The sequence below is a fragment of the Cladophialophora immunda genome (genome assembly GCF_000835495.1).
Source record: "Cladophialophora immunda strain CBS 83496 unplaced genomic scaffold supercont1.1, whole genome shotgun sequence".
Classification (NCBI taxonomy): Eukaryota; Fungi; Ascomycota; class Eurotiomycetes; order Chaetothyriales; family Herpotrichiellaceae; genus Cladophialophora; species Cladophialophora immunda.
Window position 1 is genome coordinate 165,493 of NW_015622541.1, and position 17,957 is coordinate 183,449.

Sequence of the window (17,957 nt, forward strand, 5' to 3'; positions counted from 1 at the left end):
CCAGATCCGGAAAGGCAGCTTCAAAGTTTGCGTGCATATCTTTGAATTGTTGTAGCTTGTGGTCACTGAAAACAGTGGCGATGGTCTCATCGCGTCGCACTTCCGTTTTCCTGAAGAGATCGGGGCCAAGTTCTTGGGCTGCAGCTGCGATTTCATCGTAATGGCCCAGTTGAAATCTCACGATTTTTTGGCCGGCTTCATCCCCAAAAAGCCGGCGGTATTTGTCGTAGTCGCGCACGGCGATACAAGTGATCCTTCCTCCATTCCGACCCGTTGCCCCCGAACATACCTCGCGTGCTTCCAGGACCGATACTGTGCCACTGAGGTCGCTCCCTAGGAGTTCCTTTGAGACACTACAGGCTGTCATGCCCGATCCGATAATCACGATGTCGCGCAGCGACGGTAGCTCCTTCGATTTGATTCCCATAAGTTTGTCATGGCCGGGGTTCTGCCAAAACGACCTTGTTGGATTGGCTACTGGGAGACCGGGATCTTTCAGCAACTGATCATACATGCCTTTGGTTTGGGATTGAGCGTCACAAGTCTAATTCGAAAACCAAGACATGAAAGAGGTGGTAAGCAGATTGAAGCCGATGGATGCTCTCCTCTACTTCAGCAATAGCATCAGTCTGTCTGTCCGATAAACATTCGCTTTGTACACAGTATATGGGTGGTGATCTGAACCCCACACCGGGGCCGCTAGGGGCTTTCGTTTTAAGCTGGGCGTTCGCTAGCTTTAACACCTAGGTACGCTAGAGCATCTTCGCCTACCGCATTGGGCCTGATTGCGAAGACCCGCCCGTATCTCCAACTGGTGATTCGAATGCTCTTACCTCTTTAGGAGGTCAAGGGCCCACCGTAGCCCTGATTCGAGCTCCACCTAGTAAGTATTCTTCGAATACGTCTAAGAATTCCATTCCTTGTGGTCACCCAGAGGCCAGACAACAATATCCAACTGAATGACCGGCCGGGGGACAAATAATGCAGATGCTCTAGGCCATTGTCTGTGGATCCGCGGCTGCCAAAGTCTGCAACGGTTGACGCGTCCTGATCGTGTACGCTGCGCCGCCAGAGCCGGGACCGTTTTCGCACAATGTTGGATTTATCTAGACTTTCTACTGATCTTATTTACAGAGATGCCTTAGGAGGCTCAAAAGTATAGTCAGCTACCAGTTTGGCCACTTCCCGACCCAGACCAAAGCTGTAGACGAATCCCCCGGCTTCTGTCCCGTACGCATGGACGACCTTTTGCCCAGAAACAATTTCTTTTTCGACTCGAACGCCGCCGTTCGCCTGCTCAATGATAGGATACACTCCAACGTGGTCCCCAATAAAGTCGTAGTCCTCGAGATTCGGTGATGGAAATACGTCAGGTTGGTTCTCGTGCTGACGGCGCAAGATCTGTGAGACCGGTTAGAGCGTCGCGTTCCAGAACGAGACAGAGGCAAGTCTTAACTAATTTCCTATCATCCTCATTCACAGCGTAATCCTTGACACCGAACTTCCTTATCCCTCCAATGTAAATGGTTCCGTCACCACGCGAAAAAGCCGTTGAATAGTATTCTCCATTCTGGCCGCGTCGAATATACAGTCTGTCGTAGTCAGACTTCCTGATTCTGATGTTCTGTTGTTTCACCGGGATAAGTCTCTTTTCTTGCACGTCTTGCAGTGCAACCGATCCCCATGCGGTAGCATTGATTAGGATGTCATGGCCCATATCCTTGAGGTCTGCAAGGGATCGCACGACAAGACGCTTGAACACCACGCCTTTGCTCTCGAGTCGTGATCGGAGCCATGCGATGAAGGTTGGCGGCGTGATCACCAGGGTCTGATACTCGACACCCCATTTAGCACCATTCGGCAACTCACTCTCCGTCATAATGCGAAACTTGGGGACTGTGTCTTTGTACCAGACGTCCTCGACAGAACCATAGTCCTGGATTTCTCGCATCGTGATCTTTCGGGCGCTGGATTCGGGGTGCCTCCCGGATAGCTTCCAGAGCGCAGCCAACCCATCCAGCTGCATTTTTCTTTCGCGCGGGCTGTTGTTATGAACTCCCAGCCAGATTGCTCCGGCCCACTGACTAGTATACTCATGATTCATAGGGTCACCAGGGAGGTGTTCACCCACAATGGTAACGTCATAATCAAGCGGGAGCTGGCTGGCAATTGCCATCCCGACAATTCTAAAGGCAGAAATATTAGATAGTTTCCCCAAAGGATTGTACGCCTGGAAGCTTGGGGCCCAAGTATCATACATACCCAGCCCCCAGTATGGTGATTCTGGTCATATTCTAATGGTCAGGCGATCGAGAACGAAAAGGTCCTGACTCAAGCAAGCCGCGGTCGTCTCAGCGTTTGCAATTTCAGATTGTCCTGACTTCGTCTAGGATATTTTCTTTTGCGCAGAAAAGAAGTTGAACTCGTCAATTCTCGATAATTAAAGCAGAATAGCTCGTATACTTATGGATCGACCCAGCAGTGATCGGTCGGATTCGTGCTCTAGACGGCAGGTCTTCTCACCCATTGCCCCACATAGATATCAGGCTAGAGGAAGCATTCCGCTGGTCGTCAGGCCGGACCTAACTCAATGCGAATCGGCTTCATAAATGTGCGTGATGGGGTTTTAGATCCTCCTGTCTTTCTCTCCGTCAATGGCGGGACGAGTTCTCAATATTATCGTCAGGCAAGCGGCGGTGCCTGACAAGTCGGCATCCGAGGTTGGGTGGGATATTCCCGTAGCATTGGTCTTGTCGAACACGATAGACTGCTATTTAATGACTCAGAAGCATTAGCAAAGTACTTTGAACTGTTAATGGAGTATAGAACTATGGCTCTCTGGGTCACGCTTCATAGACAGGCTAGCTCAAGTCCCAACAGTCGGTCGTGCAATACCAAGTACGAAGTCTCGAGATGAGCTATGTTTAGGGGGATTCTATTTTTCGCTGTCCAAGAGATCCCCGTACTTATGAAAGAATCCCTCCACCGTCATCAAGCTGGTTTGACCAACGCGTCCGGTAGCTTCAAACGCCTTTGCCTTCAACATCTTCGCTCTTTCATGTTCTGTCGGCTTTCCATTGAAGAAATTCCCTTTCAACTCTTGCATAAGGTCGAAGAGACCATTGACCTCTTCTGTCTTGGCGGCGTCCTGTGCCTCTAAAGCGCCCTTTTCAATGGCAATGAAACGTGATGGCCTCCCGGTTACTATTGGCGAAGTGGGAGTCAGTTCAAGACATTATTCTTTAGTCAGACATCTCAGGTCGACAGAACAGCGACCCTATAGAAGGTCACCCACCTTTCTGGTACGCTGCAGTCATCTCCGCGAAGCTTGTCGACTCCGACACAGCGTCGATGAATTCGCCGTCCCATTTCTCACATTCGAGCAGAACTCCTTGGACAATATCACCGTAATCGTCTGCGACCGCAAGCCAGGGTACCGATTCCGGATCGTTTCCCATTCGCGGTGTTTTGAAGGTCAAGTACCCATCTTCGTCAACAAGCCTCGCAAATCCGCCGAAGGCGGCAACGTATTTGTCGTCAAAAGAGTTCTCGAGGAACCAACCTGGATTAGCCACTGTTGCGGTTTCAAGTTTCCCAAGCTTTGCACACTCCATCATATATATCGCCGATCTAGCTTTGTCTGTGCCAAGCCAGCATCAGTTCGATTGGTGAAACCAAAAATTACCATAGTAGAGGAGTTTTGTTGCGTACCGTCAAACGCTACCATCGGCATCTTGCCGTTCGTCAATTGGGATGCATAGGGGAGAGAAGCAAAGACCATGTGCTTGACTCCAGCACGGATCGCATTATCCATAACGTTCATGGTCATGTCGAATTCCGTGGGCTTTGCGCCTGTTTTCCATTCGTATTCCTATCCACATGTTCCATCAGAGCCAAGAGCATTGTGCAGGCACCGCCGTCGACATACAGGATTATCAGAATCAATGTTGATAAAAACACCCCAGCAGCCTTGGAAAGCAGCTTGGAGGGCTTGTGCGTCCCAATTATTGGCGGAGACGACTGTAATACCATCCTCGCGGAGGCGCCGTGCTTTCAATCCCTGAGCGTCTCTAGAGAGAGCACGCACCTCAAACTCGGGATTCCTTGCTAGTGACCTGGCGACTGAACTGCCCAGCATGCCTGCGCGAGTATTAGCTATGATAAAAGATAGCAAATTTAAAGAAGTTTCCGGACCTGTGCCGCCAACAACTGCAATCAGCTTTGGAGTAGAAGATGCCATCATGACCAAGTGAAACGTGTTTTTGAGTAACAACGAAAACGAGTACTCAAGGTAGCGTGTGAATTAGAGCAGGAGCATGAGCAATAGGGAGGATATCTTCCCACTTATATCCCAAGCAATCACCTGAACAAGCCGTGTACTATAGCATACGTGCACAGTACACTAGGTACAGTGGATTCTATGATGTGCAAATACGATTCGAGCCCACCTGATCCGTCCCACTACGTTTTCCCGGCATATACGGGTCCAAAATCATTGTAACACAGACCCGAGCCTCTGATAGTCTCATGAATGGGATAACCCATGTGACATTGTGACCAGGTCTGCTCCAAGTCAGCCTCACCCAATTTCGGCATAACAAAACAGGTGCTGCCATGGGCTGTGAGCGTGAATGCTGAAAACCAGCCCGGGTGAGCGAAGGAGCAAAGGAAGTCTGACGGAAACCGATTGAATCTGCAAAAGCGAAAGGCGCTCAAAGCATAGTTATGACCGTTGGTAGGAACTTGAACCAATTTTGGACAGGGACACGATGCTAGAATTCGAGGAGACTCAACCACATTAGTTGGGTTTCTCACTGCATACCTAGGTAAACGGGAGACAAACATAGTCATTGGACGAACAATCCAAACGAACGGAAAATAAGATCCACCACCCACAGTTTCCTTATCGAGGCTTTGTGGAGTTCTTATCGCGCGGGATCCATACGAAACTCAAGCGGCCGACCTATAAGAGCGTGCCAGAATCAGAGATCTGGAGGGTCTGGCCAGATAAGGATTGGCTGCCATCTGGTGCTGATGTCGACCGAGGCCGTCAAACCTCGACGGTCTGGCTCCAAGGCTTCTGACGCCAGCCGGGGCAAGGTCAGTCACGAGGGTCTCGCCGTCCTTATCCTTGCTTATCATCTCTTCCACTCGTTCGACGTCCAACTCACGGGACGAATTCACCGCCAAAGGCCTGTTGACTTCCCCTCTATATGGAACGACTGCGACGTCCTGTCTCTTGGACATTGTCTTTTCGGTGCACTTGATCCGAGAACCTCGACGACCCATGCAGACCAAGCCACCTGCTTTGTGAAGCCGAGATCATGACTTCCAGATATCGGGTCCGTTTTGCGACTGCTAAGAACTCCTGGACGACGAAAGACGCGCCGCCACGCAACCCACACCAAATAGATCGGCCTAATCAGCGAAGATATAGTCGGTCTGGCTGCCACGAATGCAAAAGGCGAAAATTAAAATGCGATGAAACCCGGCCAGTTTGCCTCCGCTGTCAACAAAGAGGCTCGGTCTGCCGTTCTGTGCCGCGACGGGCGCAGTGGTTGATCGAATTACCGTGGCTCAATCTTGAAACATGTTTCTCGAGTACCTCATCTCACGTCAATCTTCGATTGCTCCAGTACTGGCTGGAGAGGGCAAGCCAAATCATGGTCATCAATCCTGAGATCAACCCCTTGTCATTCCCGATTCTGCAATATCTCGAGTCTTCGCCCTCTCTACTTCACAGTCTCCAGAGCATTAGCATAGCTCATGAGAGCTTTTTCAGTCCCGCCGCGCTCACACCTTGTTTGGAGGAGAAAGCTCGGGCATTGACACTCCTCCGGGAGGAGCTACGGCAGAATGAGCGTCCACCTGAAGCCTCATTCTTTACGATGCTCATCCTGGGAATGTTGTCGGCGTGGACCGATCAAGAGAACAAGCTTGATATCGGACAAGCCCACCTGGACGGTGCTCGAGCCCTCATCGACATCATGGTCGCCGACACTGGTTCAATCAATGATGCCTTTGTGCAACTCGCCCTCGGGAACTATATATATTGGGATCAAGCATCCGCCTTCTTCGTGAGGCCGCAGGATCAAACACCTCTGAACACTCCAGAAATTTACCATTGTATCTCGGCTATGCGAAGAGTTTTCCACCCGGTGGTTGGCCACTCGACTGAGATCTACTACCTGCTGAGCACTTTAGGCCGCTATTGTCGAGCCATCATCGACGATTGTCCTAGAGACCATGCCCTGGAAGAGACACTGGAAGAGGAGCTGCTCAGCTGGGATTCACCTGAGGAAGACCACAACCTCCATCTAGTGAGCGATTCTTTCAGAAAGCATGGCCTCATCATGCTTTACCGCACGATTGCATCCGCTCGCGATGAGCCACTTGCCGATCCAGCAGATTGCACCACACCCCATTCATGTGCCCAGTTCGAAGAAGTGGAGATTGACGGTATCATAAGACAATACGCCCGGGAAATCCTTGAAAACATCATGGCAATCCCCGCTGGCTGCTCATACCACATAGTTCTGGCCCTTCCGCTCTTCACGGCCGCCTCTGAGTTGGGGAAAATTGACGCTGATCTACGAGACGAAGTACGCAAACGATTCAGGGCGCTGTTCTCGATGAATCGCATACCCGCCAACTTATTGGCCATCGACATGTTGGAGGAGCACTGGAAACTGCGCGATGCGGGAACAACACTCTCGTGGCTCGCTCTGGCTCTCAAGAAGAATTGGAATTTGATTCTTCTGTAAGGAAGGGGTAGATCTGACTCAGTGACATGTGAGGCAACAGATAGGTGCGATCCTTGGCATGCTCGAAGCTGATCGAGCCTTTCGTGTTGACGCAATCGGCGACATCTTCCTCCCGGACAGCGATCCCCCAGGCTCGATTGAAAAGCTAGATCATCGGAACGATCTATCTTAGGTGCCATTGTTTCCAACTCCACTGAACTACCGGCAGCCTTTCATTCTCTATGAATGGTACGGAGACACTAGCGACAGACGGAGAATATTCTCACGAAGACGCCTGGTTTGTAGCTTTCGATCCCTCGACGCCCCGGGAATGGCATTTTCATCAAGGATGACGATGTGGCGAAAGCAAGCTTGGGCAGATGTTGGACCGCCTCATTGCAACGTCTTGGTACAGAGCGTTCTTCCTCCCCAAAGGAAGACAGTGTCTGAGCGACGTGAAAATCGCTACTGTTCCAAAAGGTATTAAACCGGTGGAAACTGACTCGCAGTTTCCAGAGGGCTAGTGGGCCCTCTTCTACGCGTTGAAAGGGGGAAATGCCATCGGACCGTCGGAGGGTATACCAGAGGGGATCGCCGCGGGCGTTCTTGTCGGGGTCGAGTACGTACAGAACGGTCTGGAAAGGCTGTGCTCTCTGGGTTGAAGCTTTGTGGCTGATAGGTGCGATAGCATTCAACGGTGCTGCTGGGGCGAGATCTGCCTTCATCCAGCCCATGGCAATCGATCCCAAAAACGCTCTGGGCAGAATGCTCTGGGCAACTACCGCAGAAAGTGTCTGAGGGGCGGGTAACTCGCAATCCTTCCCGATGAGGAAAGTGGGTACAAGAGACCCCAGACCGGGATGATCAATTCACACTAATGCAGATTCCGGGGTGTGGGAGTCTAGATGCTGGTCTTTGTGTCGCCTCCCGTCACTAGAAACTCCCTACCCTTATATTATCTTGGCCGCTCAGACATCTCTAGCACAACTTTGGCCAAGTGGTCGTTGCGGTAGAGTCTCACTGTTGAACCCCCGAGATCTCTGTGGGTCGGAAACGATGCGCCGACTACTATATCGCCGAACTACGGCTCAGGGATCACGGCCGCGTTGGGAGCTTTCCGGGATTACAAGATATTTTCAATGGCCAGGTTTTTCTTTAATCCCACGGTAGTCACGGCGTATTTTTGGGCTCTCGCAATAGCAAGACCAAGAGCTTTCTTCGTATTGGGCTGCTGATCCTTTCAAGTGGTTTTGCAAATCCTTAGTGCGTTCTTCCGAAAGCGCATTGAACAGCGACCCCTTGCTTCCAGGGAGAGAAAATCAAACCAAAAAGACTCCTAACGCTCCCCGCCACATCTGACGGCGGCCACCAGTGCCTCGATTCCGCTGCGTGTTCAGGCTCGCTCGTCATCTCTGAGGTGCCGACGGAAGCCCACGAGCTGTAGCATCTCGGTCCAGAAGCCAATGGGCTTGCTGATAATCGAAGCCTCATATGCATCAATCAACGGTCGCTCCCAGACCAGATCCGCCTCGGCCGGTTTCACGATTTTGGTGCGGTGGATCAATTTCCACCCGAAATAGAGAATGGGGGACACACCCACCACGGTGTAGTAGGAGAAGAAGTCGGAGTAGGTAAACCAGCCGGGCAGAAACGTCGCGTAGCCATAGAAGATCAAGATCAGTGTCTCCACACCGAGTGCGATCCAGGTCGTCCACGGCTGGAACCTCGCGTAATAGGGCAAGGTCTTGCGATCGAGCCCTTGCTTCTTGCAGGCTCGGTGCCAGCACAGGTAGGTCGTCGCAATCACCATGTAGTTGACAACGCCGGCTCCGGTGATGATGTTGACGAGCCAAGACAAGACCTGCGCTGTGCCGGCTGATATCTGAAGGTAGGATAAACAGGAGAGGGCGACAACGAGAGCCAAACAATAGATTGGCACTCCAGACTTGGTGCATTTCTTCAGCACAGCCGGCGCACGGCCCTCCAGAGCCAACCCATACAAGATTCGGGAAGCAATGTAGATATAGGTATTGCCAGCTGAGAAGATACTGGTGATCAAAAGAGCGTTGACGAGATGAGGAAGGCCATCAATGCCCAGGTTCTGCATAGCGATGACGTAGGGCGATGCATTGGCTGTTCCTTTGCCGGACCGACTTCCTTGGAGAATGGCGATCAAGGTAGGGTCATTGTAGGCGATGCAAATACCCACACAGATAGGCCCTCCAATGAAGATGAAAGCAAAGCGCCAGTAGATGGTCTTGAAAGCGCGTTTGAGGTAGACTCTTGGGTGTTTGGTCTCGGCGCCCACCATAGATATATATTCTGGGCCCGTGATCAGAAGGGGCCCCAAGAAGAAGCAGTACAAAAACCCTTCGAAGCGGCCAAGTGCGCCCGTATGAGCGTACTCTGCAAAGGCACCGGGATTGTTCCAGTACCGAAAGCCGAATGCATCGTGGCGAGGGTTGCCACCGATCATGATAATAAAGGTGAAAGAGTAGAGAATCAGGATCAAGAATACTTTGCCGCTCGACAGCCAGAATTCGACTTCTCCATAGACACGAACGGCAACAACGTTGATGGCACTGTGTAAAGAGGTTAACCCTGGTTCTTGCAAGAGCTCTCTGGTCCTCGCTACTCACATGTAAAGTACAATGCATGCAGTGCAAACCGCTGCCACGGGAATATCGTCCCGCCAGTATGATAGAACCAAGCTGATAGCCGTGATCTCGAAGGGGATGCCGAGGCCGATATATGCGAAGAAATTCCAGCCAGCCATGAAGCTGAAAGCATCGTCTACCCATCTTCCAGCTAATCGAAGGTAGCCGCCGCTGATGGGCATGTATGTGGTCATTTCTGCCATGCCATTGTTGATGATTGCCGCAATACAGCAGTAGAAGAACCAGCCCAGGAACAAGCCGGCTGGGCCACCTTTGTTGAGCGCGCCACCGATACTGACAAAGAGCCCAGTGCCGATAGCACCTCCGATGGTCAAGAGCTGAATCTGACGGTTGCCCAGCTTTCGTCGAAGGTGGTCTGCATTCTCTGCCACGATGGTGCCGACTTCTTCGCTGACCTCTCGGTCAAGAACAATGTTTTCTTTTGTGTCCTTCATTTCCGACATCCTGATAGCGGAATTCGAGACGAAGGTTGATAGTAGAATATTGTAGACAACGGACGGAACTCGACGAACATCGGTCCTTATATTTGTCGAGACCTTTACTCTCGAGACTGGACAAGGATTATCGAGATATAGCTGGCTGCTGGAGGCACACGCGGAATGGTTCTCTTATCGCGGGAACCTGTAGTCGAAGGTGCAGTGGGACCGTTGAAACTCTAAGTTACAGCATGAGCTGCGGCTGGAAGACTTGCCTCGTTTGCTGGACGGCCACGCGAGGTTCGACAAGGTTATCGAGAGCCCTGTTGGTACCTCGCATACGTTGGGATATGCATTTCAAGTTTGCAAGCCTCGAAAAGTCGGGATATATGTCCAAACGGGAAGGTTTCCTGCTCGCCCACTAGATAGCTTGGAGTCAAATTGATTTGCCTCCGTGGACTCATGGGCCAGACTAGTCGACTAGGGAGGGAGAGGTTTGAATCTCAACCTCTATCATGCTTCCAACTCGAAGTCCGAGCAAATTGTGGGTCCAGGTAATTGCCGATTTCGGCCCAGTTGCGAACACTGTACATCTGCCCGTTCCAGACATGATCCTGTTCACGTCTGATAGACTGGAGAATAGTGCTATCCTATGGCTGGGTCTCGACGGCTGCGTGCCAACAAGACGGTCGCCAAGGACTCTCACAGTATGGACGTTATTTCAAGGACTCTTCTCTCTTGCGAGTGTATCTGTAGTACATCAAAGTTCAAGCAGAAGGTGTATTGATTACAGCTTTGACGGTCGATCTCTGGTAGATACTCTGGCATTTGATCGCCATGGAGTTTCACACTTTCTATATTGCTATCTTTATCATTATAGCAGTTTTCTGCAGGTTCTTTCTCTATCCCGCGCTCTGGTCACCACTCGCGACAGTGCCCAATGCGCACTGGTCGTGCAGTTTCAGCCAGATATGGCTTCTGTGGATGAGGTGGTCGCAACAGGAGAATCGAACGGTGTATGATCAGCATATGAAAAAAGGTGTTGCCGTTCGATTGGCGCCAAATGTCGTGAGTTTCAATTGCTTCGACAACGGACTCAAGCCTATCTACCAGGGCGGCTTCCCAAAAGTGCCGTTTTACTTCCGAGGTTTTGCTATCTACGGGTATGTGTCCTGGTTTAAGTCTTGAGATATAGTGGCAAATTAGTTTGTTGGGCCAGTTTATTGACATGAATTCTTAGGACTGAGAATATCTTCACGTTCGAGGACAACGGCTCTCACAACACGAGGAAGCGGATGATTTCGAACACCTTCTCGAAATCCTTCATTATGTCATCGCGTACTGCACGAGCGGCAATCCGAGACGTACTGTTTGGAGCCTATTTACCAATTTTGGAGAAATCTTCAATCGAAGGCAAGGCAGTCGAGGTGCTCGAGCTGAATTACTCCTACTCCATGGATACCTTTGTGCAATGGCAATTTGGTAAATCGCTTCGGAGTAACTTCCTTCAGGATGCACGCGAGCGGAGGCACTATTTGGATGGATTCTTTGCACCTGCACGCTATACATTCTGGCGGTACGAATTCCCTGCATTTGCCAATATACTTCGCAAACTTGGGATCTTCTTGATTCCCGCATGGGTTGATGCCGCATTTCGTGTCGCCGAGGACTGGAATTTAGCAAAATGTGACGAAGCTCAACAGCTTCTTGCGCACGGCACCTCCCTGTCACCCGAAGACCAGCCAATTGTATTCGAGCAAGCCTTGAAATCAATGAGCAATGTTAACTCGAAACCCAAGGAGTATCCCCAGCGTCTCCAAATCGCCAGCGACATGTTCGCGCATAACTCAGCCGCCTTCGAGACGAGCGGCATCACCGAGACCTATCTATTTTACGAGATGTGCCGCAACCCAGAATGGCAAGATAAGCTTCGAGAAGAGTTACTCTCCTTGGATCATCCTCTGAAATTCGATCCTCCTCGGAAAGTCGAACTTGAAGACATCGCACAGCCAAAAGACATCGACTCATTACCAATTCTGCATGCCATAGTGATGGAGACTCTTAGACTCTGGGCGCCGGTGCCAGGTGCACAACCTCGCAGGGTCCCAAAGTCTTGTACGCTGGGAGGCATCCCAAACATCCCTGCCGGGACCACGGTACAGTGCTCTGCATATACACTGCACAGAACACCAGAGGTCTTTCCTGACCCACATAGCTGGAAGCCCCAGAGATGGCTTGATGCTTCGCCGGATCATCTAGCTACGATGAAGCGTTGGTTCTGGGCTTTCGGCAGCGGTGGGAGAATGTGTATCGGAAGCAATTTCGCCCTTTACTGTGAGTCTTGCTGTTGGACATACTTTTTTTATGACCACTAATTCAAGTCCTAGCGATAAAGTATGTCGTAGCTGGCATTTACACCAACTACAGAACTACCATCTACGACCATGGTGATATGGACATGAACGATGCATACATGTCTGGACCCAAAGGCCACCGACTGGAGCTGAATTTCCACAAAGTAGAGTGACCACCGTGCGGCTTGTACCAAAATGGGGAGAAGAAGAAGTCCAAGGCGGCTGATATTCGCTCAGGATGGATGCATCTCGACACGATGGTGGTTAGTCCATTTTGGATACCATAGGATCTTCAGCAAGCCTATACCGACGTTGTATGCGCTTGGGTATGATTGGTATCATCCTCCTCGAGCACCTCTTCTGTACTACCGGTAGAAGACAGCGCCAATGTCCCCCTCCGACCAACAATATAAATATTTTCACTCCCGTGGCTCATATTGAATACTCCTCGCACCAGAGATACATCTGCGTCTGAGAATGATTCCATATTATATAGTGCGTCGGATCTTCTCGTCGTCGGTAGCATCCAGAATGGGTTCTGAAGTCATATGGGCTCAACAACCATTTCGTGATCATACACAGTCTGTGTTACTCGAGTTACGGCACACTTCGACGTTGCCATATAGACTACGAGATTGTGACGCAGTAGAAATAAGGAGATTTCTATGCTCGCGAGGCCCACGGTGTCAACATGTTGTTCTTGGTCTCGAGACTCTTCAATGAGTCGTCGAAGCGCAGGGCTGGGCACATTTTGCACTATTTGATCACCATCTCTCCACACACACGCCTTCGGATCAAACGACTCTTGTGTATCACGATGATAAAAAGCTGATCATAGCTGAATCGTGCTCTGATCGTATGTTAAGACCCAAGGCTTGGTTAACTCTCACTCTCACTCCCGCCTCAAGTTTCCAGGTACGTTCGTTTTGCTGCGCCTGAGAGCCGGTGTTGGGAGCGAAACCACAAAAGTAGCACCAAGTTCTACATTTGAGTAACCCTCTCCTCGTCGATGAAGACTGCAACATTAGTGAAATCGGGCCCGAACTCGAAATCCACAGTAACTCCTTTTTTCAGATACGTGAAGTCGCCCGCCTTGAGCGTGAATGTCTGCCCGCCGTGGATTTTGAGCTTGATCCAGCCCGCAGTCACGTAGAAAAACTCGTCACACGGGTAAAGGAGGGTACCCGTGCCGGACTCCTTTGCGGCTGCAGCAACGACTTTCCCGTCTGCTGAACGGAACATGATTGATTTAGAACCTCCCCAGTCGGGCATCGGCTCCCAGGGGAAAGACGTGTGGTTGCCGTATGGTGTGGCTGCAGGGTCGCTGCTGCCAGTCAGGTTTGGTTGAGAAAGCGGCATTTGAAGGGGAGAAAAGGCGGAAAATGCAATTTGGGATTCTTTGTCGTGATGGTGGCATGGAAGAAGGATCGAAGTTTGGGAAAGCTCTCTCGAAGATACGACTGTAGGGTATTCAGCCAGCTTCTAATTCACCATATACATCTTGAGAGCCTTATCAATCCAGTGAGGCTGGAGTCTACCTACTAATGCCCCCAGATATCCGCTTCTAAGTAGGACATAATCCAGAGGTGGACGTGACTGGGCTTCGGAAATGGGCCAGAAGGGGAAAGCTGCGACTCAGTAGATAAGGTTAGGAGCTTTGGTCTCGACACTTGACGATGACACAGAGTTACCGAGTCAGGGGGTGTAGCGTGTCTCAAATATGGGTACATCTATGGTCACGTTCGGATATCTCAGCATTCTCGGAATTCCCAGAATCTGGAGAGTTTCGAGACTGAGATACACAGATAAGAGGTGGAGCTGGCCTACTCTATCCACGTCCTGTGCCAATGAGACGACCTCGCTTGACAAAGTCTCGCGTCGTTTAAATTTATATTCCTCGTTCGTCTTAATTATAATCTCGGGAATCGAATGCTTTGGGAAGCTTCAGCGACTTATCGCTGTTCCGCAGGAGTTCGGTAGTTTTGTTCATGTAAGTAACACACTAGAGACTATGGAGTTGAATACACCGATACCTATTGAGAATTATAGTGTTTCAGTTGCAGGGCACTCGGTGATCTCCACAACAGGCCACATCTACGATGTTCGTCACTGGTATCAATTTTCAAGGATATCAAATAGTTTCCAGAGCAGTTCAACAGACCGGCAGCTGAAGTGGTGCTGCCGACCACAGAGAAAATAATCTTCGTAGAGATAACCAGGTAGAATAAAAGGTGACAAATGATGAGATACACTGTACAGGAGTCTTCAGATCAATTGGAAGCCTGTGGTGCTGTCAATTCAGCCGTGGCGGATGTTGAACGATGGGATTAGCTCAGCCCCAGGTGCCATACTGAAACTCCCTATATATCAACTGGGGTCCAGGGTGCTTCCATGGATTCTAGCCGGCCGCTATAGACTCTGCTGCGCTTCCGATCAACATCCAGCAAGATTATCCATCAAAATCCATCGGTAGTCTGCCCCTCTCCCCCACTGTATATCTGCTGTCGATTCCCCGGCTTTAAACATCCATTTACTAGAACCACCGATCACTCAAGCTGCAGTAGAGTCTTTGGAAGCCCTCACCTATACTCGAGGCATCAAACGACATATTCATATCCTCCAACGCCCAACGCCTCTGCACCTGAGCTATCATTTTCGAAGACGACTTCACCCTTTGTAACCCATATAGACCAAAACCCCTCCCGCCATGGCTCCGTCCGCCATTCGCGATCTCCTTCCGCCAGGGCCATTGACGTCGAAATCCAAGGAAGAATATGCCCACGGCGTGGAGGACAAGTCGCCTCTTGCCGCGATCTCTCACGGCGATGTGGCGCTGCCTGGTATTCCTCAATTTGACGACATAGCTGCCAAACGCCAATGGCAACTAGAACATATGGCCGCAGCATTCCGCCACTGGGCTCGTGAGGGATATGTTGAGGGCATCGCTGGTCATATCAGCGTTAGAGACCCGGGGAGCCATGACATCTTCTGGACAAATCGTACGTCGTTACGATGCCGCATGCACCGAATCCTTCCACTGACCATGAAGCTGACTAGCTCTCGGTGTACACTATGGTCTACTCAAGGCCAGCGACATGATTGCAGTCAATATGGAAGGCAAAGTTGTCGGGGGCAACCGCACTCGGCCCCCTAATGCCGCTGGTTTCCTAATCCACAGCGAAGTACACAAAGCCAGGCCTGATGTCGTCGCCGTGTGTCACGCACACACGGTTTACGGCAAAGCGTGGTCCGCTTTCGGCAAGCCTATCCAAATGCTCACACAAGATTCGCTCAAGTTCTACAATGCTCATGCCGTATACAACTCCTACGGTGGCGTTGTGTTGGCCGCGGAGGAAGGCGAGATGATCGCTCAAGCCCTAGGACCAACTAATAAAGCATGCATCCTGCGCAACCACGGCTTATTGACAGTAGGCAGGACTGTCGATGAAGCTGCATTCCTATTCCTGAGCCTTGAGCACGCATGCCAGGGCCAATTACTTGTCGAGGCCGCAAGCCAGGGTGGCAACCTGCCGAAAACCCTCATTCCGGACGAGGAAGCTGAGTATAGCAGTAGGATTGAAGGTGATCACGAGACGTGCTACGTTGAGTTCCAGGCTTACTATGACTGGGAGGATTACCATTGTAAGGGCGATTTCAAAAACTGAATGGTCGAAGGGGAAGTATGCCTTGTCAAGATGAGGATGAACGCGGAAAGGTGGCTTCCATTGAAAGGCGATGGATCTTCTGGTAACTGTGTGCGTATCCACTCACTTATCGACTTCACCTGTGCGGAATCTTCTAGCTTGGCCAAAGCACAATAGTCACAATTATTTGACGCACCCGTGGACATAACATATATGAGTATCTGGAAATTTCTTGCTTTACCCGGCTGCTCTGTCTAACACGACTTGCAAATCTGTTACCGGGTCAATGTTGTCGACAACGCCCAATGCGGTTGTAGGCTTTGCGTATCCGAGGAGTTCCAGCATTTTGGGACTCATCTGAAGTGCCTTGCTTCTTGGAATGGCCAGAAATTGGTTCTCTTCTGTTCGAAGAGTTCCGCGGATGAAGAATAGACTGTACATGGTGCGCTGTGAGCCTGGTACACTGTTGTGGCCGCCGCCATGAAAACAGGATGCGAGGAAGATCAGTGCCGATCCAGCCGACATTTCTGAGAGAACGGTCAACGAAATCCAGTGGACGGATCACAGGATGCTATCAATGATTCTTTGACTTACCTGCGAAGCAAACTTCATCTTTTGTAGCACACGCTTCGTCCCCCCATTTATGGCTTCCCGGGACAAACATGGTGGCACCATTTTCTCGTGTGACATCGCACCCGGCAATAAGACAACCAAATTGACTTGCTCTGTCGAGACGAAACTCGCCCTTGCCATGTCTGACGGCATGGATTCCGTCGTCACGGTGGAGGCGTTGTCTGGGAGCGCCGTATTGAATGTTCATCGCTATGCTGAGACTCAGGAGAGGGTTGATGATATTGTATTCATCGAAGTCCTCCCGTTTGTTGATGAATTGGTCTCTCAGAATCCTTTCACGCAACAGCTCGAGTGTCTCGTTCTCACATATCGATGCTATAGTGGGCGACTTCCCCACCAGGCCAGGGATAAGCACAGTAGATTGAGGTATTGTAACGAATGCATCGCTGGAGCCAGCGTCTTTCCGCTTAAGCTGTTTCCACGGTTGCAGTTCTGTTTCAATAGATCTGAGCTCGTCGGTCGATACGAAATCCCTCAGGATAACCCCTCCGTCGCGTTCAAGCACGGAAAGGATATCTCCTATAGCTGCTGTTGCAGGGAGGATCGTCACCGATCCCTTTGGCTGGTAGGATGGATCAATCGGAGGAGGTAGTGTAGGCAGGGTAGGAGATTTGACAGCCATGACAGAAGTTCCTGAAGCAGTTTTGAGATCAAAAGAGCTATACAGTCAGCCGATTCTGATACAGCCCCCTAACACAAGACGAGGCGACATGGTCACCAGAGGATCTCAAATGCGGCTGCCAGATTGTTTTAACTCGATGGCTCCGTCGAGGCCCTGTACTCACAATGGCGCTCAATCATGGCTAGGTAGTGCAGCAACTTCCCTCCTCAGGCTTGATCAGTCGCCAATCTAAGCGAATTTCCATTCTCGATCGGAAAGATTCCCGGATAGGCAAGTAAGTTATCATGCCAATCGGTGGCCTTGCCTCGGTTGGGCGGCAGGATGGGGGTCCCTCGCGTTGTCGCTAAAATTGAGTGTGAGCACCCGCAGCTGACTGTGAAGCTCAAGTCACTCACACACAAAGTAGAATACATGCCATCAATGTGCTATGGATGCCAACCATCGTGCACTGTTTTGTTATCCTCTGCCAAAGAGCCTTGAGGTCATGTCACTGTGGACCACCCGACCTTGCGATGCACAACCAATCAAATTGGACTTGAAATTGGCCAACCAAATCTGACGAGGCTGAATCTTTGCTGGTCTAAATGACCGAGGGAAGGCCATCACATAAGATTCTGAATATCTTCCCTAGGCGGCATCAGGCATGCCGACATTGACATTTGCATCCCGAAGAAAGTCATCGAGACGTGCATAATGGGCGGGGTATCGAGATTCTTGTAGCCGCGTCTTTGCAACGTGAGAAGGGTTGGGTGGCTTAAGGGGAGGAGGGGCTGCTTAGGGGGAGTGATTGGAGAGCGTGCGGGGTTCACTGCGGGCGGCAACGCTTCTTACCCAGTGCCTAGGCTCCCTAAGTCTTAGGTGGTAGGT

General features: G+C 50.8%; 1 protein-coding gene across 1 annotated transcript; it reads right to left on the reverse strand.

Annotated features, from left to right (window-relative positions):
- Nucleotides 1–16,072: 16,072 nt before the first annotated feature.
- Nucleotides 16,073–17,188, reverse strand: PV07_00057 (uncharacterized protein; the record flags this gene model as incomplete). The annotated part of the gene is made up of 2 exons (XM_016386474.1): nucleotides 16,430–17,188; nucleotides 16,073–16,362 (listed from the first exon to the last, which is right to left on the reverse strand). Exons 1-2 carry the CDS (start codon nucleotides 17,088–17,090, stop codon nucleotides 16,073–16,075), a joined length of 951 nt encoding a protein of 316 aa, XP_016253402.1. The 5' UTR covers nucleotides 17,091–17,188.
- Between the last annotated feature and the right edge of the window lie 769 nt (nucleotides 17,189–17,957).